The 27,187-nt window shown below is 36.9% G+C and overlaps 1 protein-coding gene across 1 annotated transcript in view; it reads right to left on the reverse strand.

Moving 5' to 3' along the window:
- Nucleotides 1-27,187, reverse strand: part of LOC126474245 (zinc finger protein 836-like) — a 132,578-nt gene that overhangs the window by 22,903 nt on the left and 82,488 nt on the right. Inside the window, exon 4 of the mRNA XM_050101708.1 lies at nt 8,346-8,591. Within this exon, the coding sequence (XP_049957665.1) occupies nt 8,346-8,591 (246 nt within the window). The remainder of the gene's footprint in view (nt 1-8,345; nt 8,592-27,187) is intronic.

Consider the following 27,187-nt stretch of genomic DNA (forward strand, 5'->3'; position numbering starts at 1 on the left):
ACCCAAAGTATCAATAGTCTTTGGTTTAGAGATGAATGAAAACAACTTGAAGATCAAAAATTGACTTATGAAATAGGTAGTGCACTGACAAAGCAAATTTAACATTTAATGATGCCTGGGGCCGCATACGTGCCAACGAGTGCTGTGACTGGTCGACAAAGCTCGCTCCGCGCATGCGTAAAGGGTTTCAGTTCATCTACCACCGTGAGCTGGCGCACAAATGACCCCCGTATTGTTGCGAAACAGTCGATCAGAGAAGCCGCATTCTCCGGCACTAAACTGTGTACGAGTTCTCAGTTAGGAACTGCAAAGGCTGCTTGGGAATATGACCTGAAGTAAAAGTACACATGTTTTTCACACGAAAAAAAAGTGATGAATTTGTTTTTCACATTTTTATTCAATAGTTTTACTCATTATTTTACACGATTTGGTGAAGGGTGGCTGCAGACCCCCTAGAAAGAGCCAGCGGACCCCTAAGGGGTCCGCAGACCACACGTTGGGAAGCCCTGCACTAGAGAATACTACAACAGAATTAAGAAATGAAATAAAAAAATGACAGACATGATGTCAAAGAAATCTAAAACCAAATTTTAAAAAATGAAATAAAAATGACAAAAACCACATTAGAACAGTGTATCAATGAGTGATGTATGGAAAAGCAAGAAATAAAAGATAGTATACTGCAATTGCAAATTTCATTTTCCACCTTACCAGAATAGCTAACTTCGGAAATATTGAAACAGCATGATTTAATTTGAAATGAAGTGAATCAGCAATTTAGAGAAGTGAACAAGGACTTGAAATAATTAAAAGAACTAACTGAGCAGGAATTTAACACAATATACAATCAATTCTCAGGCATATAAGTAAGGTTTAGAATGCTGGAGCAAAAGAAAGATTTGGATGTAGCCACTATTTCACCCACTTCACTTGTTAGTTTGGAGGTATGAGAAAAGAAGTAATCGTCAGTAGATACACCTCATTCTAAGGCTGAAACAGGCAGAACAGACAGATAACTACAGAAAATTTGGGATGAATTAACTAAGACTAAGGAAGCAATCTCTGAGAGGTACAAAAGCCAAGCATGGATACCATAGCACAGACAGGTAGGTAGAGGAAGGAACAGGAGGAGGTTATTGGTGCCCTGATGATGGAAGTTTCTGAAGTAACAAAATCTTAATGAAGTACATTTTAAGCAAACATTTACTTTTTCATGGGAGTGTACTAAAGTGTGTGATACTCAGAAATCTAACTTTGAAAGATACTTAAACTGCATTGCGCCTGCTGGCAAAAGCCTTGAGCACAGTTTGTGTCAGGGGAGTTGGTATATGAGTGGATGTACCAACACATATTGTGGCTTTTATTTTTATTGTTGTAAGTATTTGAAAAGAGATATGTATTTGAGTGGAGCATTATTCTATGAAAGTGTTTTACACAAAGTGTTATTAAATTTATTATCTGTGGAAGAAGTAAGGTTTATTAGTAGTGTATGCTGCATAATTTCAAGTATGCTATTTTATGTAGATGCTTGGTGCCAAACAGCAAGAAGTCTATTGTCCACTGAAAGAGTCAGAAGTCTAGATTTAAGTGAGGACCCCACAAGGCATGTCTTATGTGGTATGCATCCAGAAAACCAATATTTTTATTTTGATGTCCTGAAGCATATGTTCGATGGGTCCAACTGCTGTATCAAAATGTCTCCAGCAATGTCTGATGTGCAGTGGGAACATCACACCTTTTTTACTATCAATGTCAGAGTACATCAAGGTTCAGTACTTATCCGATTCTGCATACTGTTGCCATGCAGCTAACAGCAGTGATCTCCCTCCTTTCCTTTCCTTTCTCCCCCTCTCTACCTTCAATTTATGTATAAGGTTCACCACTGTCACCTCTACTGTTAATCTACTGTATGGAAACTGTGACGTACAAGCTACTGTCACCCCATCCTTGATCACTCCTATATGCTGACAATGTTTTACGGGCAAGTGAACACCATGAAGACCTCCAGGAAAAGGCACAGCAATGGAATCAATGATTTGGTAAATTTAGCATCCAAATGAATATTAAGAAGACATGATACATGGAGTGTGGTATACAAGCTGATGGGACCATCAAAGTCAGTGAAGAAGACCTGAAGAAAGTGGAGCAATTCAAATACCTTGGCTCACTCATATACTGTGATGGTAAAAGTCTACTGGATGTCTGTGCCCATGTTAACACAGCCTGTATGAAAGGAGGCCAGGTGACCAGTGTCCTGAGTGATTGACGTATGCCTTTATATCTTAAGTCATAGGTTTACAGGACTGTATATACCCATTTGCGCTTTATGGGTCGCAGTGTTGGCCAATGACAGTGGAGCATGAGCAGGCTTCCATGCGATGGAAATGCATATGCTCTGATGGTCCCTTGGGCTTACCCGATTTGACCATGCAACAAACACAGACATTTGATGATAACTTGGAGTTGCACCCATCTCACACAATCTACGGGGAAGCAGGTTAAGATCATACAGACATGTCATGTACAATAAAGCAGACTCGGTGGCAAGAACAGCTATGCACCTTGATGTAAATGGCCAACGACGTCGTGGCAGATGCAAGACACGATGAATGGACCATATAAAGAACCAAATGAAGGCAGATGTCTCAACAAGCAGGTTCTGCTAGCACGGGATAAATGCTATGAAAAAGAAGAAGAAGAAGAAGAAGAAGAAGAAGAAGAAATATATTTATTACAAATGAAATACAGCTGCAACATTGATTATGCGCCAAATATATACAAGATGAGGAGGAGGAGGAGAACATTAGTATTTTAACATCCCATTGACAACAAGGTCAGTAGAGATGGAGAAGGAAATCCCTTTTGAAGGAACCATCCCAGCAGTTGCCTTAAGCAATTTGGGGAATCATAGAAAACCTAAATCAGGATGATCAGATGTAGGTTTAAACCATCATCCTTCCGAATCAGAGTCAAGCGTGCTACCCACTGCACTACCCCACTCTGTGTATGTACAAGCTGCTAATATTTTTAGTGAAAAGGTTAAAACTAGTTTTGAACTCTGAATGCTTACTGTTTGGTTAATATTTCATAGTAGTGATGACATCATTCACCTTCACATCTGTAGAGTAACATATCACTTCGCTGAAGTGACAGGTTACACAAGCAATTTTCAAATTGATGAATGATGATCACATAATTTTCATAATGAATTCAATAATCTACTGTTTGGATATATGTTTTATTTAGGCATATGTATCATGAAATGGTTGGACACAGTATATCTGTAATCCAGGACAATGATAATTATTGCAACACATTTGCAGCACGTGTTGTTGGGGTGGTTTATTCTCTGTCATCGAGTCCTGCTTAGGAAATACAGTGCAAGCCATTGAGGAAGAGTGGTCATGACACTATTTGTGAAATCATAAGGACAAAAAAAACTTGTTATACATTTACTCAGTTGGAGTGTCCATTCCCGGTAGCTGAATGGTCAGCGTGATAGAATGTCAGTCCTCTGGGCACGGGTTCGATTCCCGGCTGGGTCGAGGAATTTTCTCCGCCCAGGGACTGGGTGTGGTGTTGTCCTCATCATTATCCTATCATCCTCATCGACTGCAGGTCGCCGAAGTGGCATCAATTGAAAGACCGGCACCTGGCGAAAGGCCTGCCCGACGGGGGGCCCTAGCCATACGATTAAATAAATAAATAAATCAGTTGGAGTCTGGAGACAGACCATTTGTGGACTTAGCCTTTTCAATATAATTGTGAAGTTCAGAATAATAGTCACTGTACATAAGAGTGCAATATATAATATGCTGATCATCAGAAGCATCATATTTATTTTGAGAATTAGATGTTGTATTTGTATTCTTAACTTCCAGTTTTAACTGCAGCACTTTGAGAAATGAAAGGTTGTTAAGTATGCTCAAATAGTAAGGAGAGCAAGATTGAATAATGGGAAGTCTTAACTCTCGATCAGATTTTACTTCGCCACCCAATATAATCGTACAGAAGCAGTGGAACATCGCAATGAGCTCAACAGCATTGAGGTGGGAAGACTCGATATGGGAGGGGGAGATAGGGCACAAAACCAGCTCATGTCTTGGACAGTTCCTCAAACCATTGTGACATTATTTTGGAGTTATGGGGTGAGGCACTGCCTATGGAATGATGTGGACAAACAAATAGATGCATGTGACCAATTAGTAGGTGTGTGTATCTTTTGCTGGTGAGAGACAATGGCAGATTTATCAATGGCCCTATTTCATCCCATATAAGCATTCTCCATGTGAAAATACCTTGATCAAATACCTACTGTTATGCAGGATAAATTGTACCATATAAGTTTTGGTGTACTCTAGTAGTAGTAGTAGTAGTAGTAGTAGTAGTAGTAGTAATAGTAGTTTTACTCATTTTCCATCAGTGTATATCAAAATGCAGCACATCAGTACAGGCTACCATTTTCCATCCATCAAGCATCCAATGGCAGTGTTCCTGTATCCATGGTAATGTCTGTGCCCCATGACATGCAGGGAGCAGAGATACATGTGTGTGGTGGTGGCCTCCATACCATAAAGTCAGTAGTCTGTTAACCAGCACTGAACTGGCAAGTGATTCTTTAAAATGTGGCACATCTATTGGCTGTTACAGCCTGTGTAGTTGATAATGTTTGGGGAAAATGGATATTCTACTCAGCAGATTAACAGGACACTATTAGTTAAAATCAAGAACCATTATGTGGATACAGAGGAAATCATATCAGCAAAATCTCTAGCTTTTTTCCCCTTTGTTGGCAATGTTTTGCTGAAGGTAGCAAGAATCCTAGGTATATTTCTGATGAGAATGCTTTTCCATGCACCATCCAAGATTCCAGACCTTCTGGGATCAATGAAGGAAAATTTGTTACAGCAGAATGCTGGACTTTATAAAATTCCTTGCCAGCTTGGTATGGCTTATACATGTCAGATCATGTGCACTGTAGAAGAACACTGACCTCACCTTTTTCAGTCAAGCAAGTCCATTATTGCTGAACACTGTATCTCCATTGGGCATTCAATGGAGTACGATAAAACAAAACTTTTGGCCACAGTCACATTTTTTGGGCCTCCATTATTAAAGAATCTGTGGAAATATGGATGGGGAAAACATAATTAACTGTGATAGTGGCCACTAGCTGTATAATGTTTGAAACCGTTTTAACTCTGTATTTGCTCTAATTAAAGACAACAGAGTACATCCATGGCTGCAATGAGCAACAACTCTCAAGACAACTGAGTTCTGCAAATCCCAAGGACAGGGCATTGTCCGCTGGGTAGCATGGTCAATCTGCCATCATGATCTTAATGCATGCATGTAATACTCACAGTCCATTAATAAACTGTGCAACTGTGGGAATGTCTTCATAAGTCTTTGATGCCTCCTCTGACTATGACTGGCAAAGTGAACAGTTAAAATATTATGGAGTGCAGTTAATTACGAGTTCTAGAATAGATAAAATCTGTAAGAGACCATTTGAAAGGCTACAAACAAGATGGAGAAACCAGGTGAAGAATGGTGTGAACTGCAGAGAACTGCAATGGGAGGAAATGCTGAATGATACAGTGTGGGAGGAAAGAGAAGCTTGGAGGAGGTTCTGTGAATGACCTACATAATGTTTCAGAAAGAAGACGAAGAAATAGAAGAAAATCAGCAGCAAGTCTGAAATTTCTATAAACATTCATCTCACCAGAAACATTTTAAAATTCACAGTGACTACTGTTGGCAACACACTATATCTCATAGCAGAGAACTGTGGCAATTAGCTTGTCCCCCAAATTAAGGTAAACTTACTCACAGTGCATCCTCAACACACTGCCTTGTGTAAAGTTTAGCACCTGTATGACCTATGAAACAGAGTTTCTTATGAGCTGGACACTCATGATCTGCCAATGATAAATGCAGTGATGTTGCAAGTCATGTTCATGGTGCACAAGACTTTCATGACAATGGCCAGTATAAAGTTTGACACCATTCTAGTGATGTGACATGCTGAACTTTCACCTTGGTGGCAGGTGTGCTATCTATAAACAGGGTAGTTATCTCTAATCTGATTGTTCATTAGTGTCAATTGCTTGAATCACAGGCTGAAAAAAGGCAAGGGCATATTACCTACTTCTATAGTATCATTCCTTTAAAAAAAAAAAAAAAAATAAAATAAAATAAAATAAAAATGGCACTGTCGAGTTTAGCTCAACTTTCAAATTGACCACTGCTTTATATCAATCATATTTCACACAATGGATTTTCATTTCTGAAAAATTACTAATCTTGCTGGAGAATGAGCACATAAGCACAAGTATGAACATAGAAGTATGCCGGTGGTGGAACAGAGTGTAATAGCAAGAGACAGTATACCATGTGATGCATTAGCCAACAGCATCATTCTGCCACATCTGTCCACAGTGTGGACTGCAAAATGCCTGTCAAGCATAAAACAATGATTTTGTGGCACCATATACAAAGCAGCGACTGTTTTGCCATTGCAGTGTTCATTATGGCTGGTATTAAGTAAACACAGAAGAGGGTATTATGTTAACAAGGAATAGCAACAGTATTCTGTGTACATAAATGTTTTGATCAAGAACCAGTTGCAGAAACAATGGTTTTTTAACTTGTATACTTAGTTCAATTAATTCATTTTAGCTAAGGGTAATCAATTTTTATTTTAAATGTGCCTTCATGTAATACAAAATTATTCATATTAGAACAATGTTCAACAAATTTTCAAGAAATTTCACAGCTTATGATATTTCAGTACCATTTCTGGATTTTACACTCAAATTTCAGAAACTTTTAAAATTTGTGACAGTAAAGACTGCAAAATTACAGCTACATATGCTACAAGGTTGATACTATTGATAAATATTATTACCACAGAAATGGTAAAATGTCTTTAATAAACAAACATCTCAAATATGCAGTTCCATAGATGATTATTTCTGTAGGAAGTGTGTTATATACTATCCATCACCTTAAAATATACAAAAAAAAAAAAGAAAGTATTTCAATAATGGAAATTGCAGAATGGAAGTAACAAAAAGGAATTACATACCTTGTGTATTTGGTACCTAATTTGCTCTGAAGAAACTTCTTTGTGTTAGGTTACGATCGTTGAAACGCTTGTGGAATATTTGTTTTGGGATATGTTGCTTATATTCTCAAGCAACATCTTTCCACCAGACTAAAAAATGTACTTTCTGTTCACTAGCAAATCGATCGGATGTCAGTAAGATTAGTCGCAGAATTTCATTTTCATAAAACAAAGTAAACCACAATACAATGGAGTACATTTGAGTATACTCTTTACTAATTGTTTGTACTTCTGGTGTACATTCACAACACGCAACACCTCAGTACAAAAAGAGGGGATTACTACCACAAAACAGAATTCATTTCCTTAGTGCTATGCTGTTTTGGGTCTATTAATGACTTTCACGCTCCGGACAACAACGTTGTTACCGCATTGTATCTGATCAATCTACCTTTAATATTCTAAGTGAAATTATTATCAATCTTTTTAATGTTGTGCAATAAGATATCATCAATTAAAAAATCCGCTGCCACTGAGAACATGTTTTTTTTTTAAACATTATGTATAGAGTACATCTTACAGTAACTTTTTGGACAGTCAACAGGGGCCTTCATTACCTGAGGCAAAACACTCTAAGTAAATTCTGAGTACTGGAATCAATTAATGATTTCATGCTTATTTCATGAACAGTCATCTTTTGCTCTCTTACCTAAAATGATTACATACCTCTCACATAAATGGTTCTGCTGAAATTTTTCTTTTTTTCTCTAACTGTCTGAGTACGTGCTTCTCAAAATGTTCAAGAAAAATCTATGTTTTTATTCCGTTATCTAACATGTCATGAAAATCTGGCTAAGCTTGGAAAAATCTTCTTGGGATTCTTACAAAAAAATTCTGCAATCACATAACTACAATAATTTTTCTCCCTAGCTATGTGTCATCAATTACTTTTTTTTGGAAAAAGATAAGCTAGGACACTAAGTGAGAACAGTCTATATTGCCAAAACAAACAAACATGTTGAGGAGCATGTTTCATCCTCCTATGGCCTTAATTGTGACTTGAATTTGAGAATCTTAAGCACTAGAACTTTTCACAAAAATTTGAAATCATTATATTTAAAACATAAATGAAGCAAATGCTTTTAGAATAACTCCATGTCACTACTAGTCACTTGGTACTGATTGTCTGGGTGTCTTCGTTTGATATGAGTGATCAAGCTGCTTTTCTGAGTAGTCCGGCTTGGACAATACGGACACTGGAACTGAGGCTCCTTACCACATTCAATTCTTTGATGTACTACAAGATTTTGGTACCAGCGATAGACTTTTCCACAACCTCTACAAGGATATATCCCTTTTCCTTTTGGATTGCTATTTTGGTGAAGAAGTTCTGCTGCTTCAAAGCTCAGATCTTTCAGCAAAACTGATCGTTTCCGTCTTCCACTGATGTCTACAAAAGCAGATGACCATCTTCCTGGATGCGTACGTAAACTCCTGTCATTCAGATGTGCGTGTGTAGAACCTATAAATATTTGAAGAAAAAACACAATATTAGAATTAATATAACATTTATGAGGGAAATGAGAGAAAACAATTAGTGATGGAAAATACCCCTTGTATTTTTAAATGAAAATGAGAAATGAGAGGTTCTTTAGAATAGTGTTAACATCAAAGTCTTACAAATTAGAATTCTACAAGATGTTGATGACATAGATCTGCTTGTGGTACTGTGTATAAATATTACTGCAATGTGCCACAATAATAGTAGACTACTGGAATGGCTGGCATAAATACGTCATACTGATAATGTCATGCAGAGCCTCAGATAAGTTGAGAGGTGAATTTATATCAATGACCGTTAATCTAAATGACCCAGTGAATACAGTTCCTGAGCAGCAAATATGTCTTAATATTCTGGTCTCATATCTTAATTTTTAACTGTTACTTTGGTATGAAGTATCTGACAATACCAAGCATTATTTGTAAAGCTCATGGCAATACTGAGGCTATTGACCCTCTAATCTTGCCAGTAGCAATATACACGCTAACACATTAAGAGACAATCAAAATAAATCCCTTTGTAAAATCAACCTGTTTACTTCATGAGTGTTTGAATTTAAATAAATTAACATAGTGCATTCATTCATCAAAATGGAGGAACGGAATTTTATCAGATACAATATTTTGTCATTAGATTTAATTTAAGTTCTCATGTCTACAATTTTCCATATCATAAGTCATGTTTTATAACAGTACAAATATTCTCTCTCTCTCTCTCTCTCTTACACACACACACACACACACACACACACACACACACACCACACACACACACATCACTTTATCAGTGTATCTACTGTACATATTATTTCATAATTACTGATTTAAAATGAATAACGATATAAAAATTCCAAGTTTTTACATTGGGCATAATTTACACACTTGACTGCATCTGTTGTTCACTGATTATGATCACGTGCACAATACACTACGCAGGAGACATATCAAGACTGCAACAACTGTCTCCACTACAAGTAGCCTGATGTTTAGATATAGCACAAACTAGAGCGCAGATGCTGATTAACCATGGCACAGCTGAAGAAAGTTACTGTCTATGCTCGTATTACATAACAGCATCTCTTGATGGGCAAATCATGTGAATTTGTGGAATTAAAATGATGTGAATTAGGAAACTAAGGCAAAACCTAGCAGATATTCCTAGCCTCCATTTAGCCATCCAAATTTTCACAGTTGTATCACCTTTTTTGTTATTGTAAAATAATTTCAGACCAAAATAACGAAGCTAGTCACACACTGGCCACTAAAATCTCCAGATGGCATATCTTCACTACTCAAACCAACAGACTGCAAATTGTCCAAATGAAGCAAAGTTAAGAGTTGTGTTAGCTCTGAAAAAAGAATCTTAGCATGTTACTGCCCTTTTCTATGTGACTATCACATTTCAAGCATTTCTTCTATTTAGTGAGTAATAATCTTTCAGTGCTAATTGGATGTGTGGCTGACTACAAATCTAAAAATCCAGGATTTGATCCTCAGTCAGTCCAAGGCTTTTTTTTTTTTTTTTTGGGTCACTTATCATTTCTGTCACATCTGGCACGGGCTCATCAATGTGAAAATGCCAAGTTGCATTGCAATTCAGAGTCCATATTAAACTATAGGCCTTCTATAACTGACTGGTTGAGTCAATTCTAAACTACGAGCGATGTATCGGCATACCACCTACAAAAAAAATATGCTTAGTAAAGCACCGTAGTGCTCAAACCAATCTTTGGTTGAAGAGATGTTTTCTACTCTATTCTCATATTATTAATTATTTTCCTTCAATTTGCAGCTGGACTTGAATATCTTGCCAACAGTGAAGTCAATAAAGACTGTGCACCAGAAGACAAGGCATCATCTTGGCAATTGCATCAAGAAGCTCATGCAAAACATGGAAAACTTACAACAGTGTGCTCAGTCTAGGATTTCAGTGCCGCTCCTTCCACATGAGAGATCAGCACTGTAAGTATAACACCAGCTCACTCAATTGATTTGACAGAAAATATGAAATTCTTTGTTGTAAGCTCTCTCGGGTCACGCTGTGCATATTCTTTTGTGATGAGAAGACATTGCTTTCTCTCGTTGGGTAAATTTACAAGGGACACTACTGTAGCTCACAATGATAAGCAGTATGATACTTTCAACATATGCCAGGCATGTAAATGAAACAATAGAAGCAATATGTGTCATCTCACAATAATTATCTGCAACCTACCCAATGAGGGACTCACTGTTGCAGTCACTCTTGTAGGAGTCTCACTAATCTGTTAAGCTTTGCACTATTGATCTCACGCACCACAGTAAAGCTGCAGATGTTTTACACATGTGTCTCCACAGCATGGTAAAACAAAAAAAAAGTAATTCTGTAATATTAAATCTGAAACATACACCATGACCAGCGGGTGACACAAGCGAATCCATGGGTTGGAACATTGCACATATGCACAGCAAAGGTTATATTCAATATTTCTGATCAGGCAAAACCTCTCAGAGGGTTTCCATTCACAGTGGCAGTCACTGCAATGCACATAACAGACTTAAATGAAAGACTACATCCCAAAAATGATTCTGACAAATGATAGCTCTCATAAAGTGTTCACTACATAATCTAAAGTGTACTCACACAACCCAAGCAGAATTTTGCAGTCACTATCTCATCATAAAAAATAAAATAGTATCTGTAGCTATAATGTGGGAAGTTCAGAGACTGAACTCAGATATTATGTGGCACTCCATGTCGGGTGCCTTGATGGAAATGGTCGTTGCACATGTTTCAGTCCACCAGAACATAATGTGCAAACAAAACTGACAGAAGGCAATCACCAAAATGTAGCTGACTGATGTATAGTAAGGAGCTCGAAATACCACTAGCTTTCACTCTACCACTTTTTTCTTAGCCTAAACAAACACTCCCACATACACAATGAACAAGATATCCTCGCCATCCATGATGCCATGGCGACACCATCAGTTTAAGGGATGAGATGAACTGGTGGGAAGATAATGAACAATACTGCTACAAAATATAACAGATGACTGCAAAATATGTAAGGTAATGTGGCTTCCTGATGGTTGAAAACTTTTTGGTGAGTGCACAATGTTTCATTAATGAGTTGTATATGAAGTATAAAATTTAATCAAATAGGAAGTTGCACAAATTGACTGAAAAAATAAATCTATTCAGACACTATTTTGCTACTATTAGAGAATTTCCTGGATATACGTAATAAAAATACTAACACGAGTATTCATGAAACCCTACAGGATGTCGCGTTATAATTTAAGATAGTAGTCTCCCAGTTTTGGTAGTATAAAAACTTTTACAATTATTTCAGAATTTATCTACAGTATTATCCACCAGAGACAGGAAATAAGCAACATATGATGATAATATTATTTCCCTAACAACATACTGGGTAACAGCTTGAAGGGAAAAACATGATGGAGCCAACTTTTATCTCTCTTCTTCCTGTGTGTGTGTGTGTGGGGGGGGGCTATGATGAAATGTGTCACCTAACAAATAGAACTTCCTTCTGTCTTTATGTAACTGTGTAAAGTGGAGATGTACAGAAGAACATAACAAAGTTTCTTTTTATTATTCCATTTGTTGTAACAGGATAGTAAAAATAAACTTTGATAAACAAATGAGGAAACAAACAGAAATCAGGTTTTAACAAAGTGATATCAATATTGATGAAATAGTACATGATGTACTAACAAACCAATCAAACAGGAAGCAACATGTTATTCTGATCTATAGCTGGCATGTAAAGTGCTTTAGTATCAATCCCAAGGAATGAAAGAATTAGGAAGACCACATCATTGATGGACTGAAGAGTATTCTGCAGTTGCAGAACAGGAAATATCCAAAACTGTAAATGGATGGTGATGATGATGATGATTATTGCAGAAATAATGGCAAAGTCACTGGACATCTCTTAAAAACGAGATGGCTTTGTAAATTATAGGAGGCAAAATTCCAACAAATAAGTGGCTTGAAGTACAGAGCAGACATGCATATCTCTCTTCCACTATGCTGGTAATGAAAGTTGGCTTCGATAATATTAGGAAGCACAGTGTGAAAATTACTCAGTTAGCCAAACTGAAAGAAACTAAAGACTGTTAGGTCTCTTGAAAACTTAATGCTGAATTCTTTTTTTATTGCCACAGTTATATGCATCAAGTTACTGCAGAAACAAGAGTTATTGGAGCATATTACATAGCAGTTTGGTAGATCACAACTTCACACATTGTATGAACATGTTCAATTGACCACTGGTTCAGAGTAACAGAAAACAAGAAAGACATTATTTGAGAAATTGACAGCGATCTGCATCATGCAAATTACAAAGAGGATATCAAGATGGCAATCAGTGCAACAATGAAGGTGTTACATTTGTCAATAATGTTGTCTCAGCGAGTGCAGAATCACACTGTTGCAAAACCTGCAACCTCCATGGCAAAAACAACTCAAGCATCAGCACTAATCACTCCCACAGCAGAAAAACAGCATCTGCGACAACCTCACCAGGATCAGTACCAATTTCACCAACAGCAATTGCAATCACTTCAGCATCAGTACCAACCACCTCAGCAGCAGAATGAAATTCAACATGCCAAGCTAGAAGAAACATGAGGTAACCAAGTCATCTGAAAGATTATTTATTGCCAAAGTATCAGTTACAAAGTCACAAGAAGGAAAGACCTAAGGAATATGGAAGCTACACAACTGAAAGACCGGGAATTCTGATATCTACAAACAAAACAGAAAATGATATAGAACTTAGAAAAGAAATTGAAATAATTTTGATTTCTGAAAATTTCATCAAAATGTTCAGTATACTTCCAAAAGAACAGTGGAGACAGAAGTTTTCCTTGTTTTGAAGTGCTAAATATTTTCATACTGACTGAGCATGGACTGGCTGAAAATTAAATAAAAATGTAAAATTTACAGGATTATAAGAAGTGCTATATTTTTGTGGAACTGAACACAAAAGTTGTGGGATAGCATCATATGAGGACAGCAGTATAAGTGAATGTGTTTTAAGACTAATTACAAATGCTAGAGAATTGTGTTTTGAAGCAGCAGCAATTCCAACAAATTTTCAAGAGGACAAATGTCTAGTGGTAGATATAGGGTAAGGTGGGGTAAATCCAACCGGATGGGTAAACCCGACTGCCCTCTATTTGTGAGAAATGGCAAAGCCGGAGTGATTTCGCATTAGTGTTACCATACAGAGCATTCAAAATAACAAAAAAGTCACCTTGACAGCTTTGCCGCATTTGACATTTAGACACTCAAAAGACAACAAGTGTGTTTTTCATTATTTCAATTTAATTTTTGTGCAAATTCCATCACTAGATTTACGTTATTAAATAAAACGATTGCAAAACAAACGGTAAGTGATTTTGTAGTGCATTTAGTGACCTATTCAGTGTATGTACTGTTTTGTATGGAAATTTCATGTAAATTGTTTCTATGTGTGTTAAGTGAAAAATGACATGGTGGGGTAAATCCGACCGCTAAATGGAGGGGTAAATCCGACTGCATATTTTTTATCGTTTATGTGTATGGAATTACTTATTTATGGAAACAATGTGGATTTTTGTTTATTTTTAGGAAAATGGTACGAAATTACAAACGAAAAATGACAAAATGCAATCAAAATGATATTCACCGAGCAGTTGCTGCAATGCAAATGGGAATGTCTTTACCAGCTGTCACTTGTGATTTTAACATTCTGAGATCGACATTGCTGTTGCACCGCTGTGCAATGAAATCATCTTTTTTCAATTAAAATTTACATTCATTTAACTTTCACTACATTTGGTACTCTAAACATTGTTATTTTTTGAATACATTTTGTTCATTTATGTAAAAAACATAATTGCTTATAATTATTTCCCAAAAAAACCATTCATTTAGAACTATTTCTGTGCAAAATCAGCCAAATAAATAGAGGGTCAGATTTACCCCCACCATTTTTGCAAATTTCAAAAATGGACATTTCTTAAAATGCGGATATCTCAAAAATTATTGATGGTATAACGAAAATATTTTGCAAACAGTTGCTCCTTTATATTACCTATAATTTAACGTATATAACGTCAAGATCTGACCTTGGGTAAGCGCTTTACAGCCACTAGAAATTACTTGGTCAGATTTACCCCACCTTACCCTACATCAGTCTCCAAGATCTAGGATAAAAAAACTTCCTAAATGAACTTCAGGCACTAGCTGAGAAAGCGTTTAAAGAATTCCCATACTTAATATCAACTGTGACTTAAATGTAAATACACTGAAGCAGAGCAACAGTACTAAATCTTTCCAATGTGATGTACACGCGTATCATATGAAGTTGCATATAAATAACCCAACACAGAGTGCTGAATTATCAGCCACAATACTAGATCATGTTTTTACAAACATATATTAAAATAAACTCAAAGTACACACAATTAACCCACTCATTTCAGTTCACAAAGGTCAGTAATTAAGCTACAGAATACGAAAATCAAAACTGGAAATATAGTTGTAGAGTGAACACTTGCAAATGCTGGAAACGTCAATATACTGGAAATGGTACTCAGATCAGAAGATTGGAAGGCTTCATACAACAAAGATGTCGAAGAAAACTGGAAAGGTATAATTTCAACCTTAAGCCACCACATAAACACAGATTGTCCAAAGGTCTGCAGAAAGATAAATGTAACACACAGTAAGAAATTTATCACCAGACAAGTCATGAATGCCAGAGAAGATTTAAAATATTAATATGAAAGACAGGAAATGTAATAGTCAAGCAGACTATGAAATCTACAGTCATAAGAAGAAAGAATACAGCAGGTTGATGAGGCAACTAAAATCAAGATATTATAAACCTCAAATTGGGACCTCGTCAAACAGTCTGGTCATTCACAATAACAAAGAGGAATGCATAAAATGAGAGATATGTATAAAATAAAAGAGTGCTTAAAGCACAAGGGAAAGAACAGACAGGCTAACATTAAGTGTGTTCCACTTTAAATCATTATTACAGTATGTAAACACAGTTCCAAACCTAATAAAGCAAAATGATGCAGTGGCTAGTAAGAGTATAGTTCCACTGGAAATAACAAAATGCTTATTTGTTCTGCGAACAGATGATACCGAAGTTACAAACATAATCAGTTCAATGAAAAACAAAGATACAGTGGACACAGATGGAATATTTGCAAAAGTAATCAGCACTGCTCACAGTACCAAGCAAAGCCTCTGACATTCCTGGTAAACTTGGTAACAGAGAATGTTCTGTTCCCAATATGTCTGAAAAAGAATGAAATAGTGCCAATTTATAAAGTTAGTGACAAGAGGGATCCTGGAAACTACAGACATATAACAATTACACTGACCATATCAAAAATTGTAGAAACAGCTATCACACAGAGCGTTATAAAATTCAGAGAACAACAAAATATTCTGGATGAAGCACAGAATGGATTAAGGAAAGGAAAGTCCACAAAAGAAGCAGTGGCAAGCTTCATGACACAAAATTAGAATTATCCTGTATACACAGCAAAGAGAAACCTGAAAATTAAAAAATTATACATACTACCTCTCCCTAGTCAGTATATATTTGAACTCTTATGTTCTATTGATCAAATCATCAATAGACTATGGGAATCTGGACAGTCATCACTACAACACAAGATCAAAAAACTGTAAGACTACTTCCCCTTTCCCTCTCAGGAGACACTGCCTTAGAGACTCTGTGTGGGTGAGAGGTTTGCGTGCTCCAGGGAAGCAGAGGGCCATGTCGGCTGTAGCATAGCTACCGGTAGGGCCTCCCAAGCCGGACAGGCCTCTCCAAACAAGCCAGACAAAGTGTGTCTCACAACACCCTTTCTTTCCTCTTAACCTATCCTGTTCCCCATCTCTTGTCTTTCGAGATACGGACTTCATTAGCAATGGCACGCCATCCCTATAGGAGAGGGACAACTCCAAATTGAAACCTGGAATCAGCACTTCCAGTAGGAGCAAGTACGGTCTATCAGGAAATGCACGGCAATTGCCTGCAGCCAACCTGACTCCGTACGTCGCATATTTTTGCTCCTGTGGAACCAGTCAGCTAGGCCGAGAGGGTGGCACGAGTAGTGGGTAAGCTCGCCGTCACCTAAAATCTGCGCCCCATGTGCAGTAGCATCCATGGAGAGGACACTCCATCCATGTGAAAACAACACTGATAGCATCAGTTACCGGTCATAAGCTCACTCCAATGGGTGTAGAAGTGGGTGCCAGGGGCTGCTATTAACAGTGGGAGGGCCCATCGTAGGTCCACTGGCCAGTCACAGCCCAATTCTAGCTGGGCAGCCCCCAATCAGTTACGTACTGGCCCATCCTGGTGTCAATTGTTCCGCTGGGTGTATGGAAGACTAGCACTGCTAGAAGTCATCACCATAATATCGACACCCACTGCTACAAAAAATAAACATAAAATAAAAGTAAAGATATTTCATTACGCATCGGTACATGGAACATCCACACTATTCCGCTAGGCTTCCAAGACACCTGTGGAAGCTCACAAGAGTGACGCAAAATGGTTGCTATCAACTTAGAGCTAGTCAGACTCAATATCGCTATAAAAGCACTGCAGGAAACCAGGCTACCAGAAGAAGGCTCAATATGGGAAAAAAATTACATTTTTTTTTTGGAAGGGCAAAGATGTTACTAGCCCCACACTGTCCACAATGACTTGCTGCATTGTACCGAAAACCTGAATGAGATCTAAAAATGCATTATGACTCTGCGTTTCACAACATCATGCACTAGTAGTGACAAAAGTGCACTTTGTGACTAAAAAGTTTCACTCTGCCAGAACATCTTCCAAAACAAAAATTAATCTTTGCCAAACAAGAAACACTGCTGCAGTAGAAGTATTTAGTGATGAGATATGAAAAGAGGTGGATCCCTGTGACCAAGCCGCTCCTATTTCTGAAGACTGGCAGAAGATAAAATCACTTCTTAGCATTACGGCTGGAAATGTGTTTGGTAATCTAGAAGCAAAATCTCAGGATTGGTTCATCGAGAAGGTAGATGTCCTGAAACCTCTTCTTGAAGTTAAGCATCTGGCATAGAAACCCATGCAATTCTACATGCAGGGAGCTAAGCAAAGCAAAGGCAGCTGTTGAACACACTGTCCGCAACTGCATCAACTCCTATTGGGTGTAACTTTGCCCTGGCCTACAGGAGTGTTTCAATGCTGGCAACATTGGTGGTGTGTACTCGGGCATCAAACGGGCCAATGGACCCATCCCAAAAAAAGAGTGTACCACTCAAGGAAATAGATGTAAAAAAATCATCTCAGATCGAAATTGTCACTTGCACTGTTGGGTAGAACATTACTCCAGCCTCTACTCACATCCCATCAACATTAATCGAACTGCAATGGATGAAATTCCTCAGATGACACCTTACCGTGACTTGGATGCTACACCTACTATGGAGGAGCTTCAAAGAGCAACATCTCCACAGAAATTGCAAAACTTCAGCCAGTTTTTCCACTGCTTTTCAACCTCTTGCTGAAATGTTGGCTGAGGATACTGTGCCGCAAGACATGCGCAATGCCACTATTGTTACTTTATACAAAGGTAAAGGTCATTGCAGCAATTGTAACTGTCACCATGGAATCTCACTTCTGAATATACCCGGAAAAACATTTGCCCATGTGGTGCTGGCTAGACTTCAGAAGCTTGCAAAGCACATACACCCTGAGGAACAATGTGGGTTTCATACTTTGGCAAATTCAGGAAATGTACCATGAGCAGAAAATGCCTCTGTTCATTGCCTTTATCAACCTAAATAAGGCTTTTGACACAGTCAGCAGAGAAGGATTGTATGCAGTACTTTTGAAGATAGGGTGTCCTCCAAAGCTCTTAAAGATGACCAAGGCTTTTCATGAAGATATGGAAGGTGCTGTGGTCTTCGATGGAATCACATCTGACGAGTTTTCTGTGAAAAGAGGTGCTTGTCAAGGCTGCTTATTGGCTACCACTCTGTACAATATTTTTTTCTCAGCACTCCTCAAAGTTGCTTTTGGTGAAACTAACTGGAGCATTCATCTGTATACCTGAGCTGATGGAAAGTTCTACAACATTCCTCTAGTCAGATCCAAGCACTTCCGAGAAGATTTGCTTGTAAACAGCCTTTTATTTGCTGACAATGCTGCATTTGTAGTGCACACTCAAGATGATCTGCAAATGCTTATGGATAAATTCTCTACTGCATGCAAGCTCCTCTCCATGTCTATAAACATATGGAAGATGGTTATCATGGCACAAGGATCCACAGATCTGCCTGTCATCAAACTGGACAGCTCTTTGTTGAGGGTAGTCGATAAAATCTGGTATCTTGGTTCAATAATGTCAGAAGATCTCTCCCTGGATGATGAGATAAATGCAAGAATAGGAAAGGCTGCCAGCAGTTTTGAAAAGTTCCACACATGAGTATGGGACAACAAACATCTTACATTGTCGACAAAAATTCTTGTGTATCAATCATGTGTGCTGAGTAATCTCCTGTATCGAGCTGAGACTTGCACATCGTATGCCAAGCAGGAACGAAAGCTCAACGCCTCTCACTTGCAGTGCTTATGAAGCATCTTGGGAGTATCATAGAAGGATCATGTGACAAATGAGACGGCACTGAAAACTGCAAAACAAGAGTATCACTGCTACGCTCAAGCAACATCACCTGCCATGGTCAGGACATCTGCATCGTATGGATCACTCCCATCTGCCCCAGCACACATTAGTCAGTGAAATAGCAGGAGCAAAGAGATCTCGTGGAAGACCTTCACTATGCTTTATGGATTGTGTCAAACATGATATGTGCGCATGTAATATTGATAGAGACAAGAGGGAGCAACTCACTGATGATTGCAGCAAATGGAGGAAACTGACTGCAGACGGAAGCAAGATGCACGACCAAGTGTGGCTTAACAACTTAGCTGCAAAACGATTGTGCAGACATGAGCTTATGACTAACCCTGCTGCTGGAGCGACTCATATATGCCTCGCTTGTGGGCGCCAAGTTGACTCTCGTATCGGATTTCTGAGCCATCAGCGAAAATGTCTCCAGGATGCCCCTTGAATCTTCCGACAGGAAGCACCAGGCCATTATATATATATATATACTTTCCCTTTACACTAAACTGCAAAATCATCATAATAAATGAATGGGAATCAAACTGTACAAGCATCTTCCAAAAGAAATAGAAAGTGTTCAAGAACCAACAAAATTTTTAAAAAACTTTTAGAGGACTTCTAACAAAACATTGTTTCTACAGCATACAAGATTTAGTTGAATGTGTTCTATCACAAATTATATTAGATATTTTGATTATCTTTCAAAATTAAACCATTTTAATAGAAATATAGCCTATTGTCCATTAATGAATTTTTGCTGTGTGATTACGATCAGTGTTAGTATTTGAACTTATTCTTATATTGTTATGAATACATATACAATAAATCTTCAGTGAGATGTACACTATAAGGAACAATGCTGTGTCTGCATATGTTCTCATATCATCTGCTTAACTTGTCCCATATTGTGTTCCACACTTCTGTACACTGAATGGTTGAGTGGATCAACAAGGATACAATAAAATACAATACATAATTAGGGAATCGGGAGAACAGAAGAAAGTTTTTAGCATACTCCTGAACCTCTCAAAACCTTTGACTGTGTATGTAACACTGCTTTGTTAGAAAAACTGCCAAGATATACTATCAATGGAAATGAAGCCAGTCAAATAGATTCATTTGTAGAAAACAGAGAAAAAAGTGTAGCATTAAGATAGATGTTAAACAATGTGGTGGAAACTTTTTACTCAGATTATCAATGGCAAAGCATGGGGTAGCACAAAGCTTGATAGTCTGTCCACAAACGTTTATAGTGTACGTGAGTGATAAGTCAGCACCAGTAAAAGAAAATGTAATCATGCTTGCAGATGGTGAATCCCACATTAAAAGCTGTAGCTCAGTAAATGATTTAGAAACAAGAACTAACATGGACATAGAAGGAGCAAATGAATATTTAGATGAAAACAATCTACATATTTATAAATGGAAAGAAAACAATCTACAAGGAAGAACTTCCAAAGAGAACAACAAATGAAGAGGAACCACACCTAAGACCAAGGGGCACAATGATCACAAGTTGATTGTAGCCACCTAAGACCAAGGGGGACAATGATCAGAAGTTGATTGTAGCAAGTTCCTGAAATTGACTACAGACTGATTTATGATGTGGAAACATCTTACGGAAAAGATCTGTGATAATTACAGATCTACCAAAATGCCACTTGTAAGTCTGGCTGGAAAATAAATATAACTACTGATGATAGCATGAACAGTGTTAAAACATGTCTGGGAAAAGTAAAACAAACCAACAGTGTCTCGCAAAAGGCAGAGTATCTCACCAACATATAGAAAATATCTGCTCAAAAATAAACAGCACTGTATTTTAAAAAATGAAGAAAAGTCCAACACAGTAGAGGCAGACACACCATTAAAGATGTACATTAGACTAATTCATTCCCACTGCATAACAATACAGGATATGACAGCAAATGTGCACATGGCAGGGAAGGGGGGTGTGGGGCAATGAAACATAGTGAAAGGCTATCACCAAGTGAGACATGTAAAATCAAACTCAAAGAATTTAAAATTTTGACAGTCCCCTCTACGTATGCAATTAAAAACTCTTTATCTCAAATTAAATTATACACCAATGGTACACAGAGAACTACACAATTACAACACAAGAGTTAAAGATGATTACCACAAGAACAGTATTTGACTACAACAGGTTGATAAGATTCTACTAAATCTGGATGCTTATTATACAACAAAATACAATGTAGTTTAAAAAATATAAAACCACAATCAAATTTCAAAGAAAAATTAAAAGAGCACTTGGAAACAACATGTTTGCACAGTGTTAAGAAATATCTGAAGACTAGTTCAAATGTGTTACGAGGAAATTACAGTACTATGGCAACAACTTGAGAAATGTGCTGCTTATACTGTGTCAATAAAAAGTACACATGAAATTTTTCTTATGTTTCAAAGTGAAACTGGGTGCTGATACCTAGTAAATTAAATTAAAAATAAAACTTTTGTTTTGATTATGTTTTCAAAATATTGTACAATAATAAATGTGCTTAAATTATAATTTACTCTGTAACTGTAATTATACATGTGTATTGAAGTATTCAATTTCTCTCTAAACAGTGATCAAAGGATGAATGAAAAAAAAAAAATTCTAAACTGCATGCACCTGTTTAGCACTACATTATGCTCTGTAAACAGAATCAAATATTATCATGGCAAAAAAAGATACATTACACACTTCTCTGGCTAAAATCAGTTGTTTTGAACAATTAAAGGTGTTTGAGAAGAAGGCAGTGACAGAAGATAGTGTCCCCAACCCCCTTTTTTTCTTTTTTTTGCTGGGACAAATCTCAGGCCCAGAGTATTAAATAAAAATAGATTATCGTGCAAATGAAAATGTTTAAATTATTTTTTAAAAAATAAAAACAATATGTTCACTCTTCTAATGACTAAGGACTATAAGAGGAAACCAAATGCTGTTGACTGATGCCTAATAAATCGTTTATCATTAAAGACAGATATTTATAATGAAAGTGGTTTTGAAAAGCAAATTCACATTTCCTATTCACAAAGATACTTCTTCATATTGCGATGTACAGAAGATGATGGACAAATAAATGACAAATCTGGATTACTGACTCAAAAAAATGAATGAATTAAAAAAAAATATATTAAGCCCCTTAATCTCATATAATAGCATATGTTTGGAAACAATAAAAATAAAATTTAAATAAAACATAAAAATATGAAAATAAGGTACTTTGCATATTCACTTGAATCATACAGTGTGTCAGTACCCACAGATATGACAGTGACACTCGTTTGAAGCAAAAAACTTCATACAGACATAGGCTCTATTCCAAATGGTTCCTGGGATAGCACACATTTAATGCATATTTGTTTTTGAGCTTGTGATGCATACATATGAGATTTACCCATGATATTTTATTCTAATCCGGCTTACCTCATTGTTTCAACAATCAAATTTTTGTTTGTGAGGTTGGTTGAAGTCTGAGGTATACAAACGAAATGTGATTATGCAAGATGAACTGCTTGTTCCGATCATGGGTGCTACTGGCTTTATTAGAGAATGTGCACACATACTCAGAAAAATAACACAATATGTTCTCCCAAGAGTGCACATATGGACACAAATTGACAGTGGGATATTTCAACACTTATTGTTAATTTACAACAGCTGTAATGTGACATGTGTGACAATGTCTAGAGGTGAATGGCTTAAAATATGTCTTTTCAAATGACACTTTGTAAAATGCATGTTGCAATGTTTACGAACTGTTGAACATGTGTAGACTTGACAGTGTACTGAATAACACAGAAAATAAATAACAATGTACATTAAACGTGTTCCATCTTGGAAAGCATTTGAAACAGAGCATACATCAATATGAAGACTTTTGTTTCAAACAATCATTTCTGTCATATCCCTGAACATTGATGTTTCCTTCTGGGACACCCCGTATTTTCATGGAAACAGGTCATTTGTTATATGACGTGTTAAACACCAAGCACAAAATCTCATACACTAGATTTAAACCTAACCATTATTTTTTTCAGTCAATAGATAAGGAAAAATAAATGCACAGATAACCTATTACAAAATAGCTGGGGTTTTCAGTGTGGGTTGTCTAATGAACCAGATAGAGAATGGGCTATGACTATGGAATCTCTTAAAGTTGGGAAATAAAAACATTGCTTGATCAACACATATAAAATGACAGTTTCAGAATAAATAGAATTGCTACAGGTGAACATTAAAAATAATATAGAAGTTGCAGGAAAAAGACAAATGTCTGCATGCAATCCATAACTGTCTTGGCACTACCGCATCTTATAGTTGATTTATCATCCCTCAATTCATTGTATTATTTTTATAGATGCACCCACCTACATAGTTGAGGCTGTTAACATGTTCTAGTGGAAAAATCACTAAACCTGGAGGTGGCTTGTTCAAATCCTGAGCACAGAAAAATTTCCATTATAGATTTTTGACTACTGAAGAAAATGAGTTGGTGGCATGCAATAACTGATGTTCGGCAATTGGACAAAGACACTTAGTTTAGCAGGCACCCCAGTGCTGTTACTTTAATTCTGTACTCATCCATAATGAGAAACACAAGAATTATTCATCACAGAGGCTCACAAATTACAGCTAAAGCTTTGATACACCACACTGATAAATACCTCCCTTCCACAACACTTCATCATACCTCATTTCACAGTATTTGGACTTGATGAGCTTTGTAGACACATAGGGACTTTTATTGTACAAATTCAAAAACAGTTTTCAGAATATAATAGTAATCAAAGTACTCTTCTCTCAAATCCATATCAAAAATGTAATCACGTTGTAACAACTGTTTTCTTTGCCCTTCTCAAGTAGCAGCTTTTATTCCTCACATTCCCTGAACTCTCTCATGTCATTTGAAAAGTGTATGTCAAGAGAAATTATTCAATAAAAAATGAGTACAGAATGATACAGTAAATACAATCATTCAGTCACACAGGAAGAGTGGTACAAGGTCTGGCTGATAACTACTGAATTCATCTGTAAATTAAAATTTGAAACTGAAGAGGCCATCTGAGAATAACTATCATTGCATGAACTTGTTAAAAGCAAAATCATATAACTACGACTGGAACTGATGCTCTGATCTGCAAGCAAAATGAATCATTTCAATTACCATTTTCTGCTTCTTTCTTACCTCTAGAATGTGTGTCATCATTCTTATTTGAGTGGATATCACAGTTTTAGCAATAATTTATTTATGCACTTATATTAATTTTAACACTGAATGGATTCTAACTTGTGATTAAAAACAAAACAGTAGCATAATGATGAACATGGTCACAAGTAATATCAAATGATATTTTAATTTAACATTGTATATGAAAATAGCCTCCAGTTACATATCTAACATATGATGACAAAACACTTTTTCTTCTTTCCTTAAAACAATGTAACAGAAAGATTACAGTCTGAAGTGGAATATAACAGAGAAACAGCACAAAGATCCCAACATATTTGTAACAAAATGTGTGAAATGTGACTGTGGATTATACATAACATGTACTTGTATGAGGAAAGTTCTAATAGTAAGGCAATAGCAATGATATATATAAAAAAATCACCTCATTTCCCTCTTTGGCATAATGAGTAAAATGAACTAAAATTTGAAGAATGTTATATTTCCATAATCAACTGATATATATGCTGTTTTTTTCATTTATACATATCGGTTGTCTTGAAGTTGCAGACATACCTCACTATTTCAATGACAGGCTCCATGAAATACATTAAGTTTAAAGCATCAGCAAGTCTAAATTTAAAAAAAAAAAATTATTTATTGACAATGGTTGTTTCTTATTTATAAATGTGTTTTTATGATCTTTAACTTATCAGTTTGACAAAAGTATATATGTATCAGAAAAACTGTGAACATGTTTCTATATGTGTCTACTTTACTGCCCTACATTGACAATGACGAATGTATTTTACCCTTCTAAGAAGAGAGAAAACTACTGTCTACTACTATCTACCCAAAAACCTCTGAAATGCAAAAGAATAGTAATCTATGTATTATCTGAGATTTGCAATACATAAAACATTTTATGACACTGTGCTTTGTTCCACAGCTCCTTGTGAATAACAGTCAAAACAGATAACCTGATACAAATTTCAATCGTTAGTTTACCACTGCAAGATTCAATCTTAGAGTTGCTCTCTGTAAATTGCATGTTTTGAATCACAAATCTTGCTATTTAGTCAATACATATGTTAGAAGAAGACTCATACAAAAATAGAGGCAAAAAATAACAGAATACGAGGTGTGGCTAGAAAAAAACCGGACTAGTACTGGTGAAACAATAAAACGAATGCAATAAGGCTGAAAGTCGCATGGCCTGTCACGTGACTCTCGCTCCACCTACTGCTCGAGTTTCATCTGCCTCCTGCACTCAGTCTGCCCGTGGCGTCTGTTTTAAGTAGTTGACGTTTTGTCTGTGCATCGGAAAATGTTGAGTGTACAGAAAGAACAGTGTGTTAACATCAAATTTTGTTTCAAACTAGGAAAATCTGCAAGTGAAACGTTTGTAATGTTACAACAAGTGTACGGCGATGATTGTTTATCGCGAACACAAGTGTTTGAGTGGTTTAAATGATTTAAAGATGGCCGCGAAGACACCAGTGATGACACTCGCACTGGCAGACCATTGTCAGCAAAAACTGATGCAAAAATTGAAAAAATCGGTAAACTTGTTCGACAAGATCGCCGTTTAACAATCAGAGCAGTGTCCGAGTTAACAGGAGTTGACAAGGAAAGTGTTAGGCAGATTCTTCATGAAAGTTTCAACATGAACAAAGTATGTTCAAAAATGGTTCCAAAGTGCCTCACAATTGAACAGAAGGAACGCCGAAGAATGATTTGTTCAGACATCCTGGAAAACATTGAAAGTGATCCCACCTTCTTACAAAATGTTATTACTTGCGATGAATCGTGGTTTTTTACTTACGATCCCGAAACTAAACGCCAATCGATGCATTGGAAAACTCCTGGTTCTCCACGACAAAAAAAAGCACGAATGTCAAAATCGAAATTCAAGGCAATGATGATTGTTTTTTTTTTGACATCAAAGGGATTGTGCACATTGAGTGGGTACCCGAGGGACAAACAGTGAATCAGCATTACTACATTAGCGTCCTGGCTACCCTACGTGAGCGAGTATGGAGAAAACGGAACGATTTGTGGAGAAAAAAGTCATGGATCCTTCACCAAGACAATGCCCCAGCTCACAGTGCGTTGTCAGTGAAGACGTTTTTGGCAAAACACAACATTCCCATCTTAGATCATCCACCCCACTCACCTGATTTGGCCCCCTGTGACTTATTTCTTTTCCCTAAAGTCAAGTCAGCTTTGAAAGGAACTAGATTTGAGACTGTTGAAGCAGTAAAAGAAAAAGCGACGGAAGTAATGTATGGACTTACCGAAAATGATCTGCAGCATTGCTATGAACAGTGGAAAATTCGTATGGAGCGGTGTAGAGACCGAGGAGGAGAGTACATTGAAGGAGATAACATGAAATTGTAAATAATTGTAAATAAATGTTTTTTCCAGCATCAGTTCGGTTTTTTTCTAGCCGCACCTCGTATGTAATACACTGATGGCACTGGTACTTGGCTACAGGTCAACTCACATATGCAGACACTTAACTTGCGTAAGTATTAGGCAACATTAACACAGAAGTCAGGAGGAACTACAATTATAATTCATCAGTTCTTAGAAAGAAATACAAAGCATTTCAGAATATGCTCTCGCATTCCAGGTGGTTTGCAAAATGGCAAAAAGTATATTGTATTGTTTAGGTTTGTTACATCTTGAACAT

This window comes from Schistocerca serialis, chromosome 4, assembly GCF_023864345.2.
Source record: "Schistocerca serialis cubense isolate TAMUIC-IGC-003099 chromosome 4, iqSchSeri2.2, whole genome shotgun sequence".
NCBI lineage: Eukaryota > Metazoa > Arthropoda > Insecta > Orthoptera > Acrididae > Schistocerca > Schistocerca serialis.